General features: G+C 45.8%; 1 protein-coding gene across 1 annotated transcript in view; it reads left to right on the top strand.

Annotated features, from left to right (window-relative positions):
* mapk15 (mitogen-activated protein kinase 15) overlaps positions 1-11,267 on the top strand; it is a 37,260-nt gene extending 25,993 nt beyond the window's left edge. Inside the window, exons 7-14 of the mRNA XM_079522720.1 lie at positions 222-361; positions 2,363-2,420; positions 2,848-2,985; positions 4,007-4,112; positions 4,503-4,824; positions 5,861-5,967; positions 7,851-8,018; positions 10,976-11,267. Coding sequence (XP_079378846.1) covers positions 222-361; positions 2,363-2,420; positions 2,848-2,985; positions 4,007-4,112; positions 4,503-4,824; positions 5,861-5,967; positions 7,851-8,018; positions 10,976-11,161 — 1,225 coding nt within the window. The 3' untranslated portion in view covers positions 11,162-11,267. The remainder of the gene's footprint in view (positions 1-221; positions 362-2,362; positions 2,421-2,847; positions 2,986-4,006; positions 4,113-4,502; positions 4,825-5,860; positions 5,968-7,850; positions 8,019-10,975) is intronic.
* The last annotated feature ends 6,311 nt before the right edge of the window (positions 11,268-17,578 follow it).

The raw sequence follows: 17,578 nt of genomic DNA on the forward strand, positions 1-17,578 counted from the left end.
TGGTTCCTAACTATGCTCTGTGTGTGTGTGTGTGTGTGTGTGTGTGTGTGTGTGTGTGTGTGTGTGTGTGTGTGTGTGTGTGTGTGTGTGTGTGTGTGTGTGTGTGTGTGTGTGTGTGTGTGTGTGTGTGTGTGTGTGTGTGTGTGTGTGTGTGTGTGTGTGTGTGTGTGTGTGTGTGTGTGTGTGTGTGTGTGTGTGTGTGTGTGTGTGTGTGCGCGAAGGTACACCAAGGGTGTGGACATGTGGAGCATTGGGTGTATTCTGGGAGAGATGCTGTTGGGCAAGGCACTGTTCCCTGGAACCTCAACCATCAACCAGATAGAGAAGATCATGAGTTCCATACCCCACCCCCGCCCGGAGGGTGAGACGCACGCACACACACACACACACACACAACCAGGAGTAAACAATACATGTTTTACGATCGCTAGTACGGCTAGTAAAATAAGGAACAAACATTTCTCATGAGCATCATCATCTTATATGACCTAGCCTATAAGTCACGCTACAATATAAATTATTTTAATTACCATGCAAGCGAATAGTATATACACAGATGTTATAATACATAGCCGTTAATAATCACACTTGTGTGAAGTGAGGGGCACTCTTATCATCATTCATCACATTCCGTGCTCAGCCAATCAAGTCATCACAAAAGTCATTCCGGCCAATCACTTTTCACTCAATGTTATGTACTTTGCTCAGCCAATCAAATCGTCGCTATGGGGTGATCAGCCAATCAAATCATCGTGTTTGTGTTCACACAAACGGACAAAGCTGGGCGTAGGAGGGGTCAAAAATAAGAAAACGTAAAGAGAGGATTAAAGAAACAGATAAACTTGGCAATAGTACGTTTAAAAACCACTTCAGCAGATTGAAAAAGAAAACAAAGTTGGCAACAGTCCACCTGAAAGCACTTGAGCAGATAAAAAGGTTGGCACTAGTACAGACCATCCAATTTACAATTTAGGCATTTAGCAGACGCTCTTAATCCAAAGCGATTTACATTAAGCAAGAACAAAAAGCATGGGAATACATCACGTAAAATGCATTTATCGCGAAACATGCGTAAGCTAAAACGTAACTAGAACATATCTATATAATGACACTATACATATAAACTATAACTAGAACATATCTATATAATGACACTATACATATAAACTATAACTAGAACATATCTATATAATGACACTATACATATAAACTATAACTAGAGCATATCTATATAATGACACTATACATATAAACTATAACTAGAACATATCTATATAATGACACTATACATATAAACTATACATATATGCTATACTATCCACTTTAAGAAGCAACGGGAAATGTGCATAATATGGCGGGGGGGGGGGGATCTGGATTGCAGCCTATAGGGCCCTATCTTGCGCTTACCCATAACCCTTATCGCTAAACTTATTTGCCATTTTTTACTGTTTTCAAACATTTTAAAATAGTTACAATAGCCGGTCTACAAGCTCACAACGTTCAACGTTAGTTGAACAAATTTAAAATGTTTTAAAATAGTAAACAAATTCCAAATTTGTTTTGGGATAAGGGGTAATCGGTGGCGCAAGATAGGGCCCTAAAGTATGTCATTATGTCATTCATACACGTTGCACCACGGCAGTGAAAAGAGCAGATCTACAAGCTCACAGCGCATCACAACGTGAGCTTGTAGATCGCAGCAGGCTATATGACTATATGTTTGGGGTATTTAGAAGTTTCAATATGTTTTACTTTATACTCCACTACATCTCTGAGGAAAATATTGTACTTTTATGCCACATACTAGTATTTGAAAACTTTAGTCACTAGTTGTTGTTTTTTTGTATTACATTTTTTACTAAACTTACATTACCCACGTATATGCTCCATATTTCGGCTATTTAGAAATTGTCAATCTACAATCTCTTGTGAATTTGTAGATTTTCTATTTTTCAGACATTTTTTCACGTCAAGGACCCCCAACATGACATTAATTAGCCCCGCAGACCCCGCATTTGAAATGTTATGCCAGCTAGGACCCCAACAAGAGAAGAATTTTACGGCTCTAACACTGATCCCCGAACCATTTTAATTTCAAGGACCCCCAGTTTGACATGCATTAGGCTACAGACAGACCCCCGTTTAATGGCATTTCTATCTCTGGGACCCCCAATTCATATTGTAAAAATCAATGTTAATTTAACTCTTGAGAGTGTATAGCCAATTGTACGCTCTCTGAGTTACAGGCCCTTTGGTTCCTAACTATGCTCTGTGTGTGTGTGTGTGTGTGTGTGTGTGTGTGTGTGTGTGTGTGTGTGTGTGTGTGTGTCTCTCTCTCTCTCTCTCTCTCTCTCTCTCCCAGACATCGTGGCCATCAGGTCAGAGTACGGTGCGTCTGTCATCCAGAGAACTATGATGAAGTAAGACTCTCTCTCTGTCTCTCTCTCTCTCTCTCTCTCTCTCTCTCTCTCTCTGTCTCTCTCTCTGTCTCTCTCTCTGTCTCTCTCTCTCTCTCTGTCTCCCTCTCTGTGTCTCTGTCTCTCTCTCTCTCTCTGTCTCCCTCTCTATCTCTGTCTCCCTCTCTCTCTCTGTCTCCCTCTCTGTGTCTCTGTATCTCTCTCTCTCTCTCTCCCTGTGTCTTTGTGTGTCTCTCGCTCTCTCTCTTTCTCTCTCAATTCAATTCAATTCAATTCAATTCAATTCAAAGGAGCTTTATTGGCATGAGAAAACATACGTTTACATTGCCAAAGTGGAAGAAAACAATCAAGATAAAACAATAAAATAAACGTGTAAACAGAGCTCTCTCTCTCTCTCTCTCTCTCTCTCTCTCTGTGTCTCTCGCCCCAGGCCTCAGGTACCATTAAAGGACCTCGTCCATCCATCAGTCCCTCCTGAGGCAGTGGACCTGCTGATTGGCCTGCTGGTGTTCAACCCTGACAAGAGACTGACCGCCCAGCAGGCCCTGGAGCACCCCTATGTAGCCAGGTAGCTCCTCCCCTCTCACTGTAGCTCCTCCTCTCTCCCTGCAGCACCCCTATGTAGCCAGGTAGCTCCTCCCCTCTCACTGTAGCTCCTCCTCTCTCCCTGCAGCACCCCTATGTAGCCAGGTAGCTCCTCCCCTCTCACTGTAGCTCCTCCCCTCTCCATGGAGCACCCCTATGTAGCCAGGTAGCCGCCCCCCCCCCTTTCACTGTAGCTCCTCTCCCTCTCCCTGCTGCACCCCTATGTAGCCAGGTAGCTCCTCCCCTCTCACTGTAGCTCCTCCTCTCTCCCTGCAGCACCCCTATGTAGCCAGGTAGCTCCTCCCCTCTCACTGTAGCTCCTCCTCTCTCCCTGCAGCACCCCTATGTAGCCAGGTAGCTCCCCCCCTTTCACTGTAGCTCCTCCCCTCTCCATGGAGCACCCCTATGTAGCCAGGTAGCCGCCCCCCCCCCCCTTTCACTGTAGCTCCTCTCCCTCTCCCTGCTGCACCCCTATGTAGCCAGGTAGCTCTTCCCCTTTCACTGTAGCTTCTCCCCTATCCCTGCTGCACCCCTATGTAGCCAGGTAGCTCCTCCCCTTTCACTGTAGCCCCTCTCCCTGGAGCACCCCTATGTAGCCAGGTAGCTCCTCCCCTTTCACTGTAGCTCCTCCCCCTCTCCCTGCAGCACCCAGAGCCCTCTAATAGAAGAGTTGCAATATTGAGGGGGCAGAAAACAGCCCATGGACTCCAATGTATTCCGTCAACTTCCGTCCCTATTTGAAGCCTTCAAATAGGGACAAACCAATAGAAGTCTATGTAGAGGAGCCGCCATTGGACTGGCCCCATGAAGTGAACGGAGTTTGTGTAACTCTGTCTGGCAGGTCCTCTCCTCTCCTCTCCTCTCCTCTCCTCTCCTCTCCTCTCCTCTCCTCTCCTCCTCTCCCATATTATAGTTTTAGTGTATGTCAGTCAGTCCTGCTGTACTTGTCTTACTGTGTGTGTGTGTGTGTGTGTGTGCGTGTGTGTGTGTGTGTGTGTGTTCAGGTTCCATAACCCGTCCAGAGAGCCGTCTCTCCACTATGAAGTGGTTCTGCCTGTTGATGACGACGTTCAGCTGTCTGTGGCTCACTACCGCAACAAGCTGTATGAGGTACCTGTCTGTCATAACAACCTGTCTGTCATAACAAACTGGGCATAAGTGTTTAAACTGTTCCTCATTTTTCTGGGTGACTGCATGGAACCTGGAAACCACTTTATGAACCAATGCTGCCAAGTGCCAACCCAATATCAAGGTCCATTATTCATTCAGCATTTGAGCTGTTGGTACCATTAGGAAAGACAACAGGCAAACGTTGATAAAACGTTGGTACTCTTTGAGAGCGTAAAATGAAACACTCTAATAAGGGTCCATTTGGTTACCAACTCTCCATCATTTAGCATGGGGACCACCTGGAACCCCCTCAAGGACCACTGGACCCCACTGTATGAACCAATGCACTAAATGCTCCATCTCTTCTGTTTTTGGGGGGCGGCGGGACAGATGATCCTTGAGAAGAGAGCCAATCAGAGGATCCAACGGGGACTGCCGGCCAGCCCACCGCGGGCGGGGGGGTCTGCTAGGGACGGCGGTGACGTCGCCGGGAGTGGCCCGCTCGCTGCAGGGCACGGGAAGGACGGCGCAGGAAGTGACCTGCTCGCTGCAGGGAGCGGGAAGGGAGACGGGAATGAGGAAGTGCTGCCAGAGGACACCAAACCTCCCGTCCCGGTGAACTCCTCCTCCTCCTCCCAGAAGAAGAAGAGCAGTCCGACATTTAGTCCAGTCCACGGGAGACTCACCTTTAACCCCATCACACACTCCCCAAGTACGCACTACAACCCCATCACACACTCCCCAAGTGCGCACTACAACCCCATCACACACTCCCAAAGTATGCACTACAACCCCATCACACACTCCCCAAGTACGCACTACAACCCCATCACACACTCCCCAAGTATGCACTACAACCCCATCACACACTCCCCAAGTACGCACTACAACCCCATCACACACTCCCCAAGTATGCACTACAACCCCATCACACACTCCCCAAGTACGCACTACAACCCCATCACACACTCCCCAAGTACACACTACCTACAACCCCATCACACACTCCCCAAGTACGCACTATCTACAACCCCATCACACACTCCCCAAGTATGCAATACAACCCCATCACACACTCCCCAAGTATGCACTACAACCCCATCACCTGATCTACACAACGCGTCGCAGCGAAACGTATTGTGGGCTTGTAGATCATTAGATCGATCACACACACACACGCACGCAGGGTAGGGGCAGGGTAGGGGCAGGGTAGGGGGCCCGGAAGTTATTCTGTGTGCATATAGAGCCTATTGGGCCATGTTCGTCGGGGAGGGAAGCCGGCGGGGAGATACAACAGTGCGTCCTCCCGGTGGGGGCTCCTCACTGGCAGGTGAGTCAGTAGGATACAACAGTACGTCCTCCCGGTGGGGGCTCCTCACTGGCAGGTGAGTCAGTAGGATACAACAGTACGTCCTCCCGGTGGGGGCTCCTCACTGGCAGGTGAGTCAGTAGGATACAACAGTACGTCCTCCCGGTGGGGGCTCCTCACTGGCAGGTGAGTCAGTAGGATACAACAGTACGTCCTCCCGGTGGGGGCTCCTCACTGGCAGGTGAGTCAGTAGAATACAACAGCAGTGTCGATACACAGAAATGTGTGTAGGGAGAAATCATTTGGCATTAACTAAATTGGGGTTAAAACAGCTTTAACTTACTTTTCTTTTTCTTTGTATGAAACTCTCTATGAAAACACACACTTCACTCTCAGCTCTCCTAATCTGTCCTCTGGTGTTTTTTATTTGAAATGTCAGATGGTTTTGCCAAGACCAACTATCGGTATGGCACAGCGGGCTGCAAGCCAGCACAGCACACCAGCAACGGCACTACATCGCCAGGAGATGGCGCCAACGGTAATATAGTAAGTAGCTCTGGGATCCAATCATCAAACCCATTGGATTTGATTTGATTTTTGTTTGATTTGATTTGATTTGATTTGATTGATTCATTATTTACTGTTAATTACATTATTTTATCTATATCTTTTTTGATGTTCTCATTTTAATTAAACTAACGTGTATGCTAAATAAAGATAGGTTTCAGATTACATACAATACATACAGACATTACCTTTAATTCACCTGGCACTGAAACATATCCTAATTACGTCACCATCGACAGCCAGTTATAACCCGACATCACCATCAACATACAGTATATATACCTACCAAGCATACACACATACAAAATCACACCCCGTGTGAACTGAGTGGTGTAAGGTCTTATATAGCCTGATCAGCTGTGGTCTGACGTAATGTCTGACGTAATGAAATCACACCCGTGTGAACTGGGTGACCATAGCAACCGTGCTCATTTTTTGAGCACAGACAGACAGACAGACACGTAAACTAACAAAGCCAGTTGTAGGAGTGGTTTACACCACTCAAAAAGCCAGCTGACCACAGTATAGTACTTTCAACTTACAACTTACATACATGTATACATTACATACGTCACCTGTTACCCAACCAATATTGAAACATATCGTAATTACGTCACCATTAATTATAACCCGGCTTTAGTATTTCATTTCAATGTTTTACAGAGAGGCTGAGATTTGAAAGTTCGTAGCGGTCGACAGTACTTGCACGCTCGTAGGCACCCGACAGAGTGCAGTTCTAGTTTATATTGTCTGAATAGGCTTTATGCATCAGCAGCCATACTGAGAAAAAATCGGGCCGCTGGAATCACTCTGCTACACCAGTGGTGGGTCCCTTTTATTATCCTTTATTTACCCAGGGAGGTAGCTGAGCACAGGTGCTCATTTTCAGCAACGCCCTACACATAGAAACACACAGACAGACAGACACACGCACACACACACATTCAAACCTGGGAGCTGACCAGTACAACCACAGTCTTATACTGTTGGCCACTAAGCAGCTCCAGGGGGAGCAGTTGGGGGTTCAGTGCCTTGCTCAAGGGCACTTCAGCAGTGTTGGGTGAGTGATAACAATCACTTCCCCACCCAGATTTTTCCTGCCCGTCCGGGGAATCGAACCGGCAACCTTTCGGCTACAAGGGCACTCCTCTAACCCTTAGGCCACCGCTGCCCCTCATGGTTGCTTTAGGACTTCCAAATGGTCCCTTAAGGCCTATTCATACTCCACTTTTATAGGTGATAAGCCCCGTTAATAAAAACAGAGAGATGTGTTTGGGTGAGTCTCTTACCACCGCGGCTCAGTGACGTCATGTTGTAGTTTTAGTAAGAACAGAGAGATGTGTTTGCGTGAGTCTCTTACCACCGCGGCTCAGTGACGTCATGTTGTAGTTTTAGTAAAAACAGAGAGATGTGTTTGGGTGAGTCTCTTACCACCGCGGCTCAGTGACGTCATGTTGTAGTTTTAGTAAAAACAGAGAGATGTGTTTGCGTGAGTCTCTTACCGCCGCGGCTCAGTGACGTGATGTTGTAGTTTTAGTAAAAACAGAGAGATGTGTTTGGGTGAGTCTCTTACCACCGCGGCTCAGTGACGTCATGTTGTAGTTTTAGTAAAAACAGAGAGATGTGTTTGGGTGAGCACTGAGTCTCTTATCACCATATCACCTAAAACCGAGTATAAATAGGCCTTTACAGGTGTGTGTAACTCTTCTTGAGAGTGTACAACTGGAACCAAATGGACCCGTAAGGGCCCACACCTGGTGAAGGAAGAGTCCCAGGTTCCTTTTAAATATGGCTGCTGTGGCATGGATCCTATTCCCTTCCCACTCTAAAGTCTCTCTCTCTCTCTCTCTCTCTCTGTCCAGTCCATGGGTCAGATCGTGCAGAGGGGGCGCTCGGCCCCCGTGGCCCGGACCACCAGCTCCTTCTCCCTGACCCTGACCCAGAGCCAGGCCCAGAACAACCCTCTGGTCCGTCGGGACGAGCCGCCCGCGTGCGCTGCTGGCATGATGTGTGTGACCTCCGCACGCCTGGTCAGTGTCTAAAGCTGTAAATGTATAGTAGCACCTTCAAAACAAAGTTACAACGTGCTTCAGAACACGTAGGATAACATTTTACACGAAATCAACATGTCCTGGCTTTCACCACAGCAACGCTCACGTAAACGACTCATTTTGGGCGGGAACCCCTTTTGGTGTTTTAAGCATTATGTTATGCTTTAGCTATTGATGTTATGCTTTAGCTATACAAGCTCATAGCGCGGCACCGAGTGCCGCGCTACGAGCTCGTAGGTCTGCTATTTTTGAAAAATCTTGACTATATGGCTCAAATCTTTGAATGTATATTCTTTCAGAGCGAACGTTTTTAACTCAAATCTTTGCTTCTGAGAGCTTCCTGGAACTACATATTTTCAGATGGGGGTCGGCGGCCAATTACATATAGTTTTTGGGGTCCTTGACATGAAATATTGAGCACCACTGATATAGAATTTCAGAAAACTGTCAGGATTTCGACGTCAGGCCTAAATGGGTTAAAACATGCCCTGGCTTTCACCACAGCGACGCTAGGGCATTCACTTCTAGTCATTTTTACTAGTTGACTAGTTGCCTAGTTTACTAGTCGACTAGTCGACTAGTTGTTAAACCACCTTTTATGTTTAAAAAAAAAAAAACGTTTTTTTTTTTTTTTTTTTTTAATAATATTTGTACATTTAAAAACTGTGTACATTGGTGACTATAACTATAATCTACCTGATATTGAGGCCTACAAAATCGGTAAAAAAAAAAAGAAAAAAGAAAAAATGAACTTTTTTTTTTTTTTTATATATATCAACTAGTCGACTAGTACCAGCAAGGTCGACTAGTGGATTTACTAGTCGACTAGTAAACTAGTCGACTAGTTGCTTAATGCCCTAGACGCTCACGTCAGCGTTTAAACATTTGGTTTTAGCTGGACATGAACAATCAACTGGCAGCTGCTGCCTAAAACCCGGCGCTGTCCCGTCATGCCACGAAAATAGCTCACAAGGCAGCGCTGCTACTTTCACTGGCCAGGCGAGCACCGGCCATAACAAAAAATCATTCAGAAACGGTTCTCATGGTCGCAGCTAACGTATTTCCTGTAGGCGGAGCCGACATGGCTGCGGTGTAAACGGGCACCTCTTCTACTACAGTGAATGGCTCAAACGTTACTCTTTTACCTGCTTTTTACTAACACTATTACACTTTACAAAGATGCCCAGAACAGAATACTTTAAATGCTTAGTTAGGGACCGGTCGAAATTTAAATAGGGGTACCCCTGGAGGAAATGTATGTGCCCCTATTAATTAATATCACATTTACCTGAGTATTATTTATTCCTAACTTTAATCTGCTAGCGTTTTTAATATGTGAGAAAATAAAGTGACCGCAAAAATCGCGAAAAGAAAACTGTCCGCTGTGAGGCTTGAACTCACGGCCAACATGGACAATGGTCTCGTAGTCTAACGCCTAACACAGCAAGCTATTGAAAAGTGGGGGTTGAAGTGTGTACTTACACACTTGGATAGGCCAAGCACAATGATTGACGGAGAACAATGAAAACCGGTGCTGTTGGGAAGAACCAAGTGAAAGCAACAGAGGGGTATCGTTGACCAAAGTTGTACTTTAATTCAGAAAAGCTGTAGTATTAGATATATATATAAAACCCGGACTATTTTATTATCAAAATTAGATCACCCTCCCTTGGACTCGAAATAAAATTAGCTCACCCTCCCTCTGACTAAAATTAATAAGACATGGCCCTCCCCTATTTTCCTCCAGGGCCCCCTTTTCTAAATTTCGACTGGTCCCTTAGTATGAGGTATAAAGTACAGCAGCCTTGTGTTCATACAACAGAAAGATTGAGTATTGGGTAAGACTGACGTTATGTATCGTTCAGGACCTTTCACTGCTTCGTCTCAACCATTACTCTATGGCTCTGGTCTCAGCCACCGCGGTGTATTCTTTGACATTCCGTTTCTCTCCAAAGTTGAACGTTGTCACTACTGTTGGAGCAGCCATAAACTACACAGGTTCATCCCGATGTTCTGGGAATCTTTGTAAAGTTAGTGTTAGTAAAAAGCAGGTAAAAGAGTATTGTTTGAGCAGAGACTATCGACATCAGTCACTCTACCATTCAATGTAGTAGAAGAGCCGACTGTTTACACCGCAGATATGTTGTCTCCGCCTACAGGAAATACGTTAGCTGCGACCATGAGACCCGTTTCTGAACGTGTTTACCACCAAGTACCACTTCCAAACTAGGCACGGGTTATGTGGTTACAGTCTTAGCAGTACTTTTTGTCTACCTGAACCTTTATGAGAAGAATGTTTTAGAATGCATTACAACAGTAATAAACAGTAATCCTGAATAAAGTAGTAGCCATGAAAGAAAACACAACTTACAGTATATCATCCAACAGCACTCAAATGTCAGCTCATGGCATGGTATTATGGTGTTATTTTGTGTCATGTCATCGCCTATATACAGTAGCTTGTAGATCTGCTATTTGTAGAGTACGGCGCTGTCGCACGGCAAAATATAAATCACGCTTTAACCCATTCTGTACGGGAATCCCGTTTGGTGTTTTAAGCATTCGGTTATACTTTAGCTATTGAAAAATAGCAGAGCTTGTAGGTCTTCTATTTTTGAAAAATGGCGGCCGTTTTTAACACAAATCTTTGCTTCTGGGAGGTCCCTCCCTGGAACAACATATTTTCAGATGGGGGTCGGCGGCCAATTACATATATTTTTGGGGGTCCTTGACATGAAAATGTTTGAGAACCACTGACATAGAAACATGGGGTTTCTCCGAAAACTGTCACGATTTGGAAGACATTTGTAGAATCGTGCGCAGGTCTAAATGGGTTAATCGGACACTTTGGATAAGATAAGATGCCTAAAATAAATATGAAACTTTATCTCATTCTTGTTTCATCGTAATACTCTTTCTTCCCCTATACCTCCCAGAACCAGCGCTCCCACGCTCAGATCCGCGAGGCGCGGCCGCCGCTGCGCTTCAGTAAGAAGGTGTTCCAGAGCAACTCCAACGTGTCGACCTCCGGAGACCCGAGAGCTAAACTGGGCAGCTACTCCCAGGCCTACGGGACCATCAACAAGACGCAGCTGGACAACCTACTGAGACCCTCGAGCTGAGGCTACTCCCAGGCCTACGGGACCATCAACAAGACGCAGCTGGACAACCTACTGAGACCCTCGAGCTGAGGCTACTCCCAGGCCTACGGGACCATCAACAAGACGCAGCTGGGCAACCTACTGAGACCCTCGAGCTGAGGCTACTCCCAGGCCTACGGGACCATCTTTTTTTTTTCCATATAGGCCTGAGAAAAGATTGTAAAAATCTCTTCTACATCCTGACAGTTTTCTGAAAAAGCTATGTTTCTATGTCAGTCGTTCTTCGATTTTTCACGCGCTATGAGCTTGTAGATCTGCTATTTTTCAATAGCTAAAGCATAACATAATGCTAACACCAAAAGGGGTTCCCGCCCCAAAATGGGTTAAATCTTTTTCTTTAAATCTTTATCCCACGGTTTTTGCAACCCATTTTTTCACCCCAGTGTCAATTATCTAATGTAATCCTGGGCGCTACACTTCCTCTGCCAACCTGGGGGGGGCAGCGGACTGACCTCATGCTTCCTTCAATGCATGAGGAGTCCAAGCTGCTTCTTTTCACCTGACGGGGGGAGGGGGGGGAGTTTCCCCGCACGTGGAAGGAACACGTTATTCTGACCAGTTCCTTTCCCCTCCATCCAGGGGGAGGTAGTTTTAGAGACCAGGATTACTGCATGTTTTTTGTGAGGGTACCTACCCTATAGGGGACACGGGGAGAACATGCAAACTCCACACAGAAAGGCCCTTTCACCAACCCCACCTCAGGTATGGGCACTGATGACGCGGAGGAGAGAACACGCCCTCAGCGCCCACAGCGTCCCCAGCGGGAATCGAACCCGGGACCTTCTAGCTGTGAGGCGACAGCGCTACCGACTGTGCCACCGTGCCCCCCTCCTACGGGACCATCAACAAGACGACCTACTGCGCGGTCGCCCCTGACACCAAGAATTCCTTTCAGGGTTTATGATCCGGTAGGGAGCGGATGATATCTATGTTGTAGTATTGTACTTTCCAGAGACTATTTAGCGTCGTCTATACCTTTGGAAATTCTATTCTATTTTATTGGGTAGGCCCTAAAATTGGGATCGCATGGAATTATTTTTGGGTAGTTCTTATTCCGGTTGTGGTTTCCTGCCTGATGACTACAAACCAGTGACTACAACATGACGTAAGATATCATCCGCGCTCTCGACCGGATCACACAGCGATTTAGTAGCACAGACCAGGCTTTAATTCCTCCGAGGTGGAAAGCCTGGTGACGCGAGGTTAGCAAACCAGTGCTTCCCAGACCATCAGGGATCCCCAAATTGATGTGTATTTGGCTGCGGGGACACTGCTGGGTTTATTTTTCTCCAGTGTGGAGATCCAGGTGTCTCTTAAGATTACCTAACTGACTGAAACTCTTGTCACACTGTTTACAGTGGTAGGGTTTTTCTCCAGTGTGGATACGCTGGTGTTTCTTCAGACCACCTGAGTCACTGAAACTCTTGTCACACTGTTTACAGTGGTAGGGTTTTTCTCCAGTGTGGATACGCAGGTGTGTCTTAAGACCATGACTGAAACTCTTGTCACACTGTTTACAGTGGTAGGGTTTTTCTCCAGTGTGGATACGCAGGTGTGTCTTAAGACTAAGTAACCGACTGAAACTCTTGTTGCATTGTTTACAGTGGTAGGGTTTTTCTCCAGTGTGGATACGCTGGTGTTTCTTCAGACCACCTGAGTCACTGAAACTCTTGTCACACTGTTTACAGTGGTAGGGTTTTTCTCCAGTGTGGATACGCTGGTGTTTCTTCAGATCACCTGTGTGACTGAAATTCTTGTCACACTGTTTACAGTGGTAGGGTTTTTCTCCAGTGTGAATACGCAGGTGTGTCTTAAGACCATGACTGAAACTCTTGTCACACTGTTTACAGTGGTAGGGTTTTTCTCCAGTGTGGATACGCAGGTGTGTCTTAAGACTAAGTAACCGACTGAAACTCTTGTTGCATTGTTTACAGTGGTAGGGTTTTTCTCCAGTGTGGATACGCTGGTGTTTCTTCAGACCACCTGAGTCACTGAAACTCTTGTCACACTGTTTACAGTGGTAGGGTTTTTCTCCAGTGTGGATACGCAGGTGTGTCTTAAGACCATGACTGAAACTCTTGTCACACTGTTTACAGTGGTAGGGTTTTTCTCCAGTGTGGATACGCAGGTGTGTCTTAAGACTAAGTAACCGACTGAAACTCTTGTTGCATTGTTTACAGTGGTAGGGTTTTTCTCCAGTGTGGATACGCTGGTGTTTCTTCAGACCACCTGAGTCACTGAAACTCTTGTCACACTGTTTACAGTGGTAGGGTTTTTCTCCAGTGTGGATACGCTGGTGTTTCTTCAGACCACCTGAGTCACTGAAACTCTTGTCACACTGTTTACAGTGGTAGGGTTTTTCTCCTGTGTGGATACGCTGGTGTTTCTTCAGATTATGTAACCGACTGAAACTCTTGTCACACTGTGCACAGTGGTAGGGTTTTTCTCCAGTGTGGATACGCTGGTGTTCCTGCAGATTACCTAACTGACTGAAACTCTTGTCACACTGTTCACAGCGGTAGGGTTTTTCTCCCGTGTGGATACGCTGGTGTTTCTTAAGACTATCTAGCCTACTGAAACTCTTGTCACACTGTTTACAGATGTGGGTTTCCTTTCCTGCATTGTAACTCGGCTGATTTGTCTTTACGTCTCCCGCCAGAGCAACATTCTTGGTCAACTGTTGATGACTGTTAGATTTAGGCTCATCGGTGTCTCTTGGTTTCTGGCTGGTTGCAGAGCAGTTTATTTGCCGACGGGCTGCTGAATGGATCTGTTCGTTCCTCGGCGTTTGGCAGTAGAGGTCGTTGTGGCTCCTCCTCTTCGCGTGTTGATGGAGGAAGGTGCCGGCATATGGACACTTTACAGTGGTAGGGTTTTTCTCCAGTGTGGATACGCAGGTGTGTCTTAAGACTAAGTAACCGACTGAAACTCTTGTTGCATTGTTTACAGTGGTAGGGTTTTTCTCCAGTGTGGATACGCTGGTGTTTCTTCAGACCACCTGAGTCACTGAAACTCTTGTCACACTGTTTACAGTGGTAGGGTTTTTCTCCAGTGTGGATACGCTGGTGTTTCTTCAGATCACCTGTGTGACTGAAATTCTTGTCACACTGTTTACAGTGGTAGGGTTTTTCTCCAGTGTGAATACGCAGGTGTGTCTTAAGACCATGACTGAAACTCTTGTTGCATTGTTTACAGTGGTAGGGTTTTTCTCCAGTGTGGATAAGCTGGTGTTTCTTCAGACCACCTGAGTCACTGAAACTCTTGTCACACAAGAGTTTCAGTGGTAGGGTTCAGTGGTAGGGTTTTTCTCCAGTGTGGATACGCTGGTGTTTCTTCAGACCACCTGAGTCACTGAAACTCTTGTCACACTGTTTACAGTGGTAGGGTTTTTCTCCTGTGTGGATACGCTGGTGTTTCTTCAGATTATGTAACCGACTGAAACTCTTGTCACACTGTGCACAGTGGTAGGGTTTTTCTCCAGTGTGGATACGCTGGTGTTCCTGCAGATTACCTAACTGACTGAAACTCTTGTCACACTGTTCACAGCGGTAGGGTTTTTCTCCCGTGTGGATACGCTGGTGTTTCTTAAGACTATCTAGCCTACTGAAACTCTTGTCACACTGTTTACAGATGTGGGTTTCCTTTCCTGCATTGTAACTCGGCTGATTTGTCTTTACGTCTCCCGCCAGAGCAACATTCTTGGTCAACTGTTGATGACTGTTAGATTTAGGCTCATCGGTGTCTCTTGGTTTCTGGCTGGTTGCAGAGCAGTTTATTTGCCGACGGGCTGCTGAATGGATCTGTTCGTTCCTCGGCGTTTGGCAGTAGAGGTCGTTGTGGCTCCTCCTCTTCGCGTGTTGATGGAGGAAGGTGCCGGCATATGGACACTCGGAGCAGAAGACCTGAGTACTCTGGACATGTTGGGGCTCACGCCTTCCTTCCATCATCGAATGCAGCTATAAAGTGGACTGTGATGAGAATTGGGAGTTCTTGGTTCCTCTGTCGGGGTCGGGACAACAAGTCCCTTGTACTGTATGCCTCTCCCTCTTCTACGTTTCTCTCTCCGCTCACTGACGCCGCGTCCCGGGAAATTCCTTCAGGATATGGCTCTATACACTTCGCACCGGGATGAGTGAAAGTCTAGAGACGATTCACACGATATTTATGCTGACCAGGAGCTGCAGGTCTGACATCACACACAACATAAACCGTCGTCATGCAAGCCCAGAAATGCAGATATATGCACGGGCCGTCCATTTTTGACTGATTTCCCACCCTACAATATGACATCACCACTATGACATCATCACCATGATGTCAGAGATCCACATATAGGAGCCTAGCCTGGCTAATCAGCCAGACCGAATCAGCCGTTGGCCGTTACAAGCTTGTAGCGCTTGTAGGTCTGCTATTTTTGAAAAATTGTGAAAATATTTATTTCAGAAATTTAGAAGGATTTAGAAGACATTTTAAGAATTTCGAGGTCAGGCCTGAATGGGTTAACAGGCCTCTTTCACCTTTTGGTCTACACACTCACAGAATCCTGATTAATGAATCAGTTCATGGTAATGGCTGCAAGCAGACCTTCCGTCTCCCCCGCTTCCCACTCTCCCCGTCATCTGCACACCGGCATGCAGGCACATATATAGATAGTAAAATATGATGTGAATTTTACCAACCAATCACATACATTCAGGTCATCTCATGAGCAACTGAATTTATGTGATTGGTTTGTTACATTTTCGTCTATTTGGCGGACACCTAATTTCTCCTTTCATTGTCAATGGAAATGGGGACGCGTGGGGACAAAGGCTGTATATATATATATAGGAGGGGCTAGCCAGTTCAGTTCATTTATGATGAATTGAAAACGGTGGACCCTCTTTTAAACAAGTGCTAATGCTTTATGGGGTCGTCCACTCACAGTTAACAGTCTTTGTATTGAGCCGTGCTTGAATGTACTGTAATTCTGCAAACCGTTAATAAATAATTCAATCAATCAATCAATCAATATGCTGGTGCAGTGGGGACCTCCTGGAAGCCCCTCAAAAGATGCCCGGACCTCACTCTGCTCACCTTGGGTGTAACAGCTTGTTGTGTATATAGGCTATTTGAATCGTTAATTAAACCTGATGCAATGCCTTTATGCTGGCGAGTGAAGAAGAGACCTTTATGAATATGAATGAATATAGGTCTCTATGCAGGCGTGTAGTGTATGCCTATGCAATAAGAGAGCGCTGGCGCGCGGAAATCGCGTTTGTGTGAATGGTCGCGCCCCCCTCCTAGTAGGGGATAAAGTACAGTTATGGACCGCGACGGAGGGACGTGCAGAGAGTGTTCGAGAGGCAGGGGCTGAAATCTCGTAAAGAGGGCACTTTTGGACAAAAATAGCAGATCTACAAGCTCACAACGCGTCGCAGCGCCACGAGAGAGAAAGAGAGAGAGACCACTGAGCGAGTTGCAGTGTCGAACGTTGTGAAGTTCGCTTAGCCGACTCGGGGCCGTTGGAGTTGCGACCGCAGAATAGTAAAAGCCATGTTCTGGCGAGAGCGCTTGCCCCGACCGCCACTCAAAGTGGCTACTGGCCAATCACAGTTCGTCCTTGCACAAGAGCACTGGCCAATCACAACACGACCTTTAATAGGCTACTCAAACGCGAAGGTGGTCCTTCGAAATCACACCTGTGTGAAGTGAGGAGCGCTCTCATCATCGTACATCATGGCGTGAATTCTCCATTCAATTTGTCAATGGGAATTTAATGTTTGTGTGGAGCGGAAATAGCAGATTTGTTCGTCCACATATGACGTAAATTCTCCATTCATTGTCAATGGGAATTTAATGTTTGTGTAAGACGAAAATCTACACTAATAGCTGAATATATAGGAGGGGCTAGCGCCACTCAAAAACCCATCTGTTTATTGTAAGTTTTCCTCATACAAAAGCATTGATAAAAATCAAAGAACACAAGATTAACGGATAAACCATCTCTTTTTATTATTATTATTAAATGCCACTCGGTAGGCAAATGCGACTCGTTGTGAACATGTTGATCAGCTATTTTCACTCTTTTTGTGTGACTATACTTCACTATGATGAAGTAGAGTAGGGCATTCATTTTATCATTTTCCAATAAACTTAAATATGGATGAATATGTGGTTTCTGCCCTGGCGACAGCATGTAGGACTTCGTGTCACTGAGAGAATGCAATACGTAACATGTGATGCTAAAGTGGTTTGTTGTTCTGTTTAGTGGTGGTGGAGTTAATACTCCAAACCACAGCCTCCAATCATCAGCTATATGCTAAAGTTAAAATATGTTGTGTTATATCTTCATTCATTTCATGCAATAACAAAATGTGTAAATATATTTTTTTTTAA

Source organism: Electrona antarctica (genome assembly GCF_951216825.1).
Source record: "Electrona antarctica genome assembly, chromosome: 15".
NCBI classification, from domain to species: domain Eukaryota; kingdom Metazoa; phylum Chordata; class Actinopteri; order Myctophiformes; family Myctophidae; genus Electrona; species Electrona antarctica.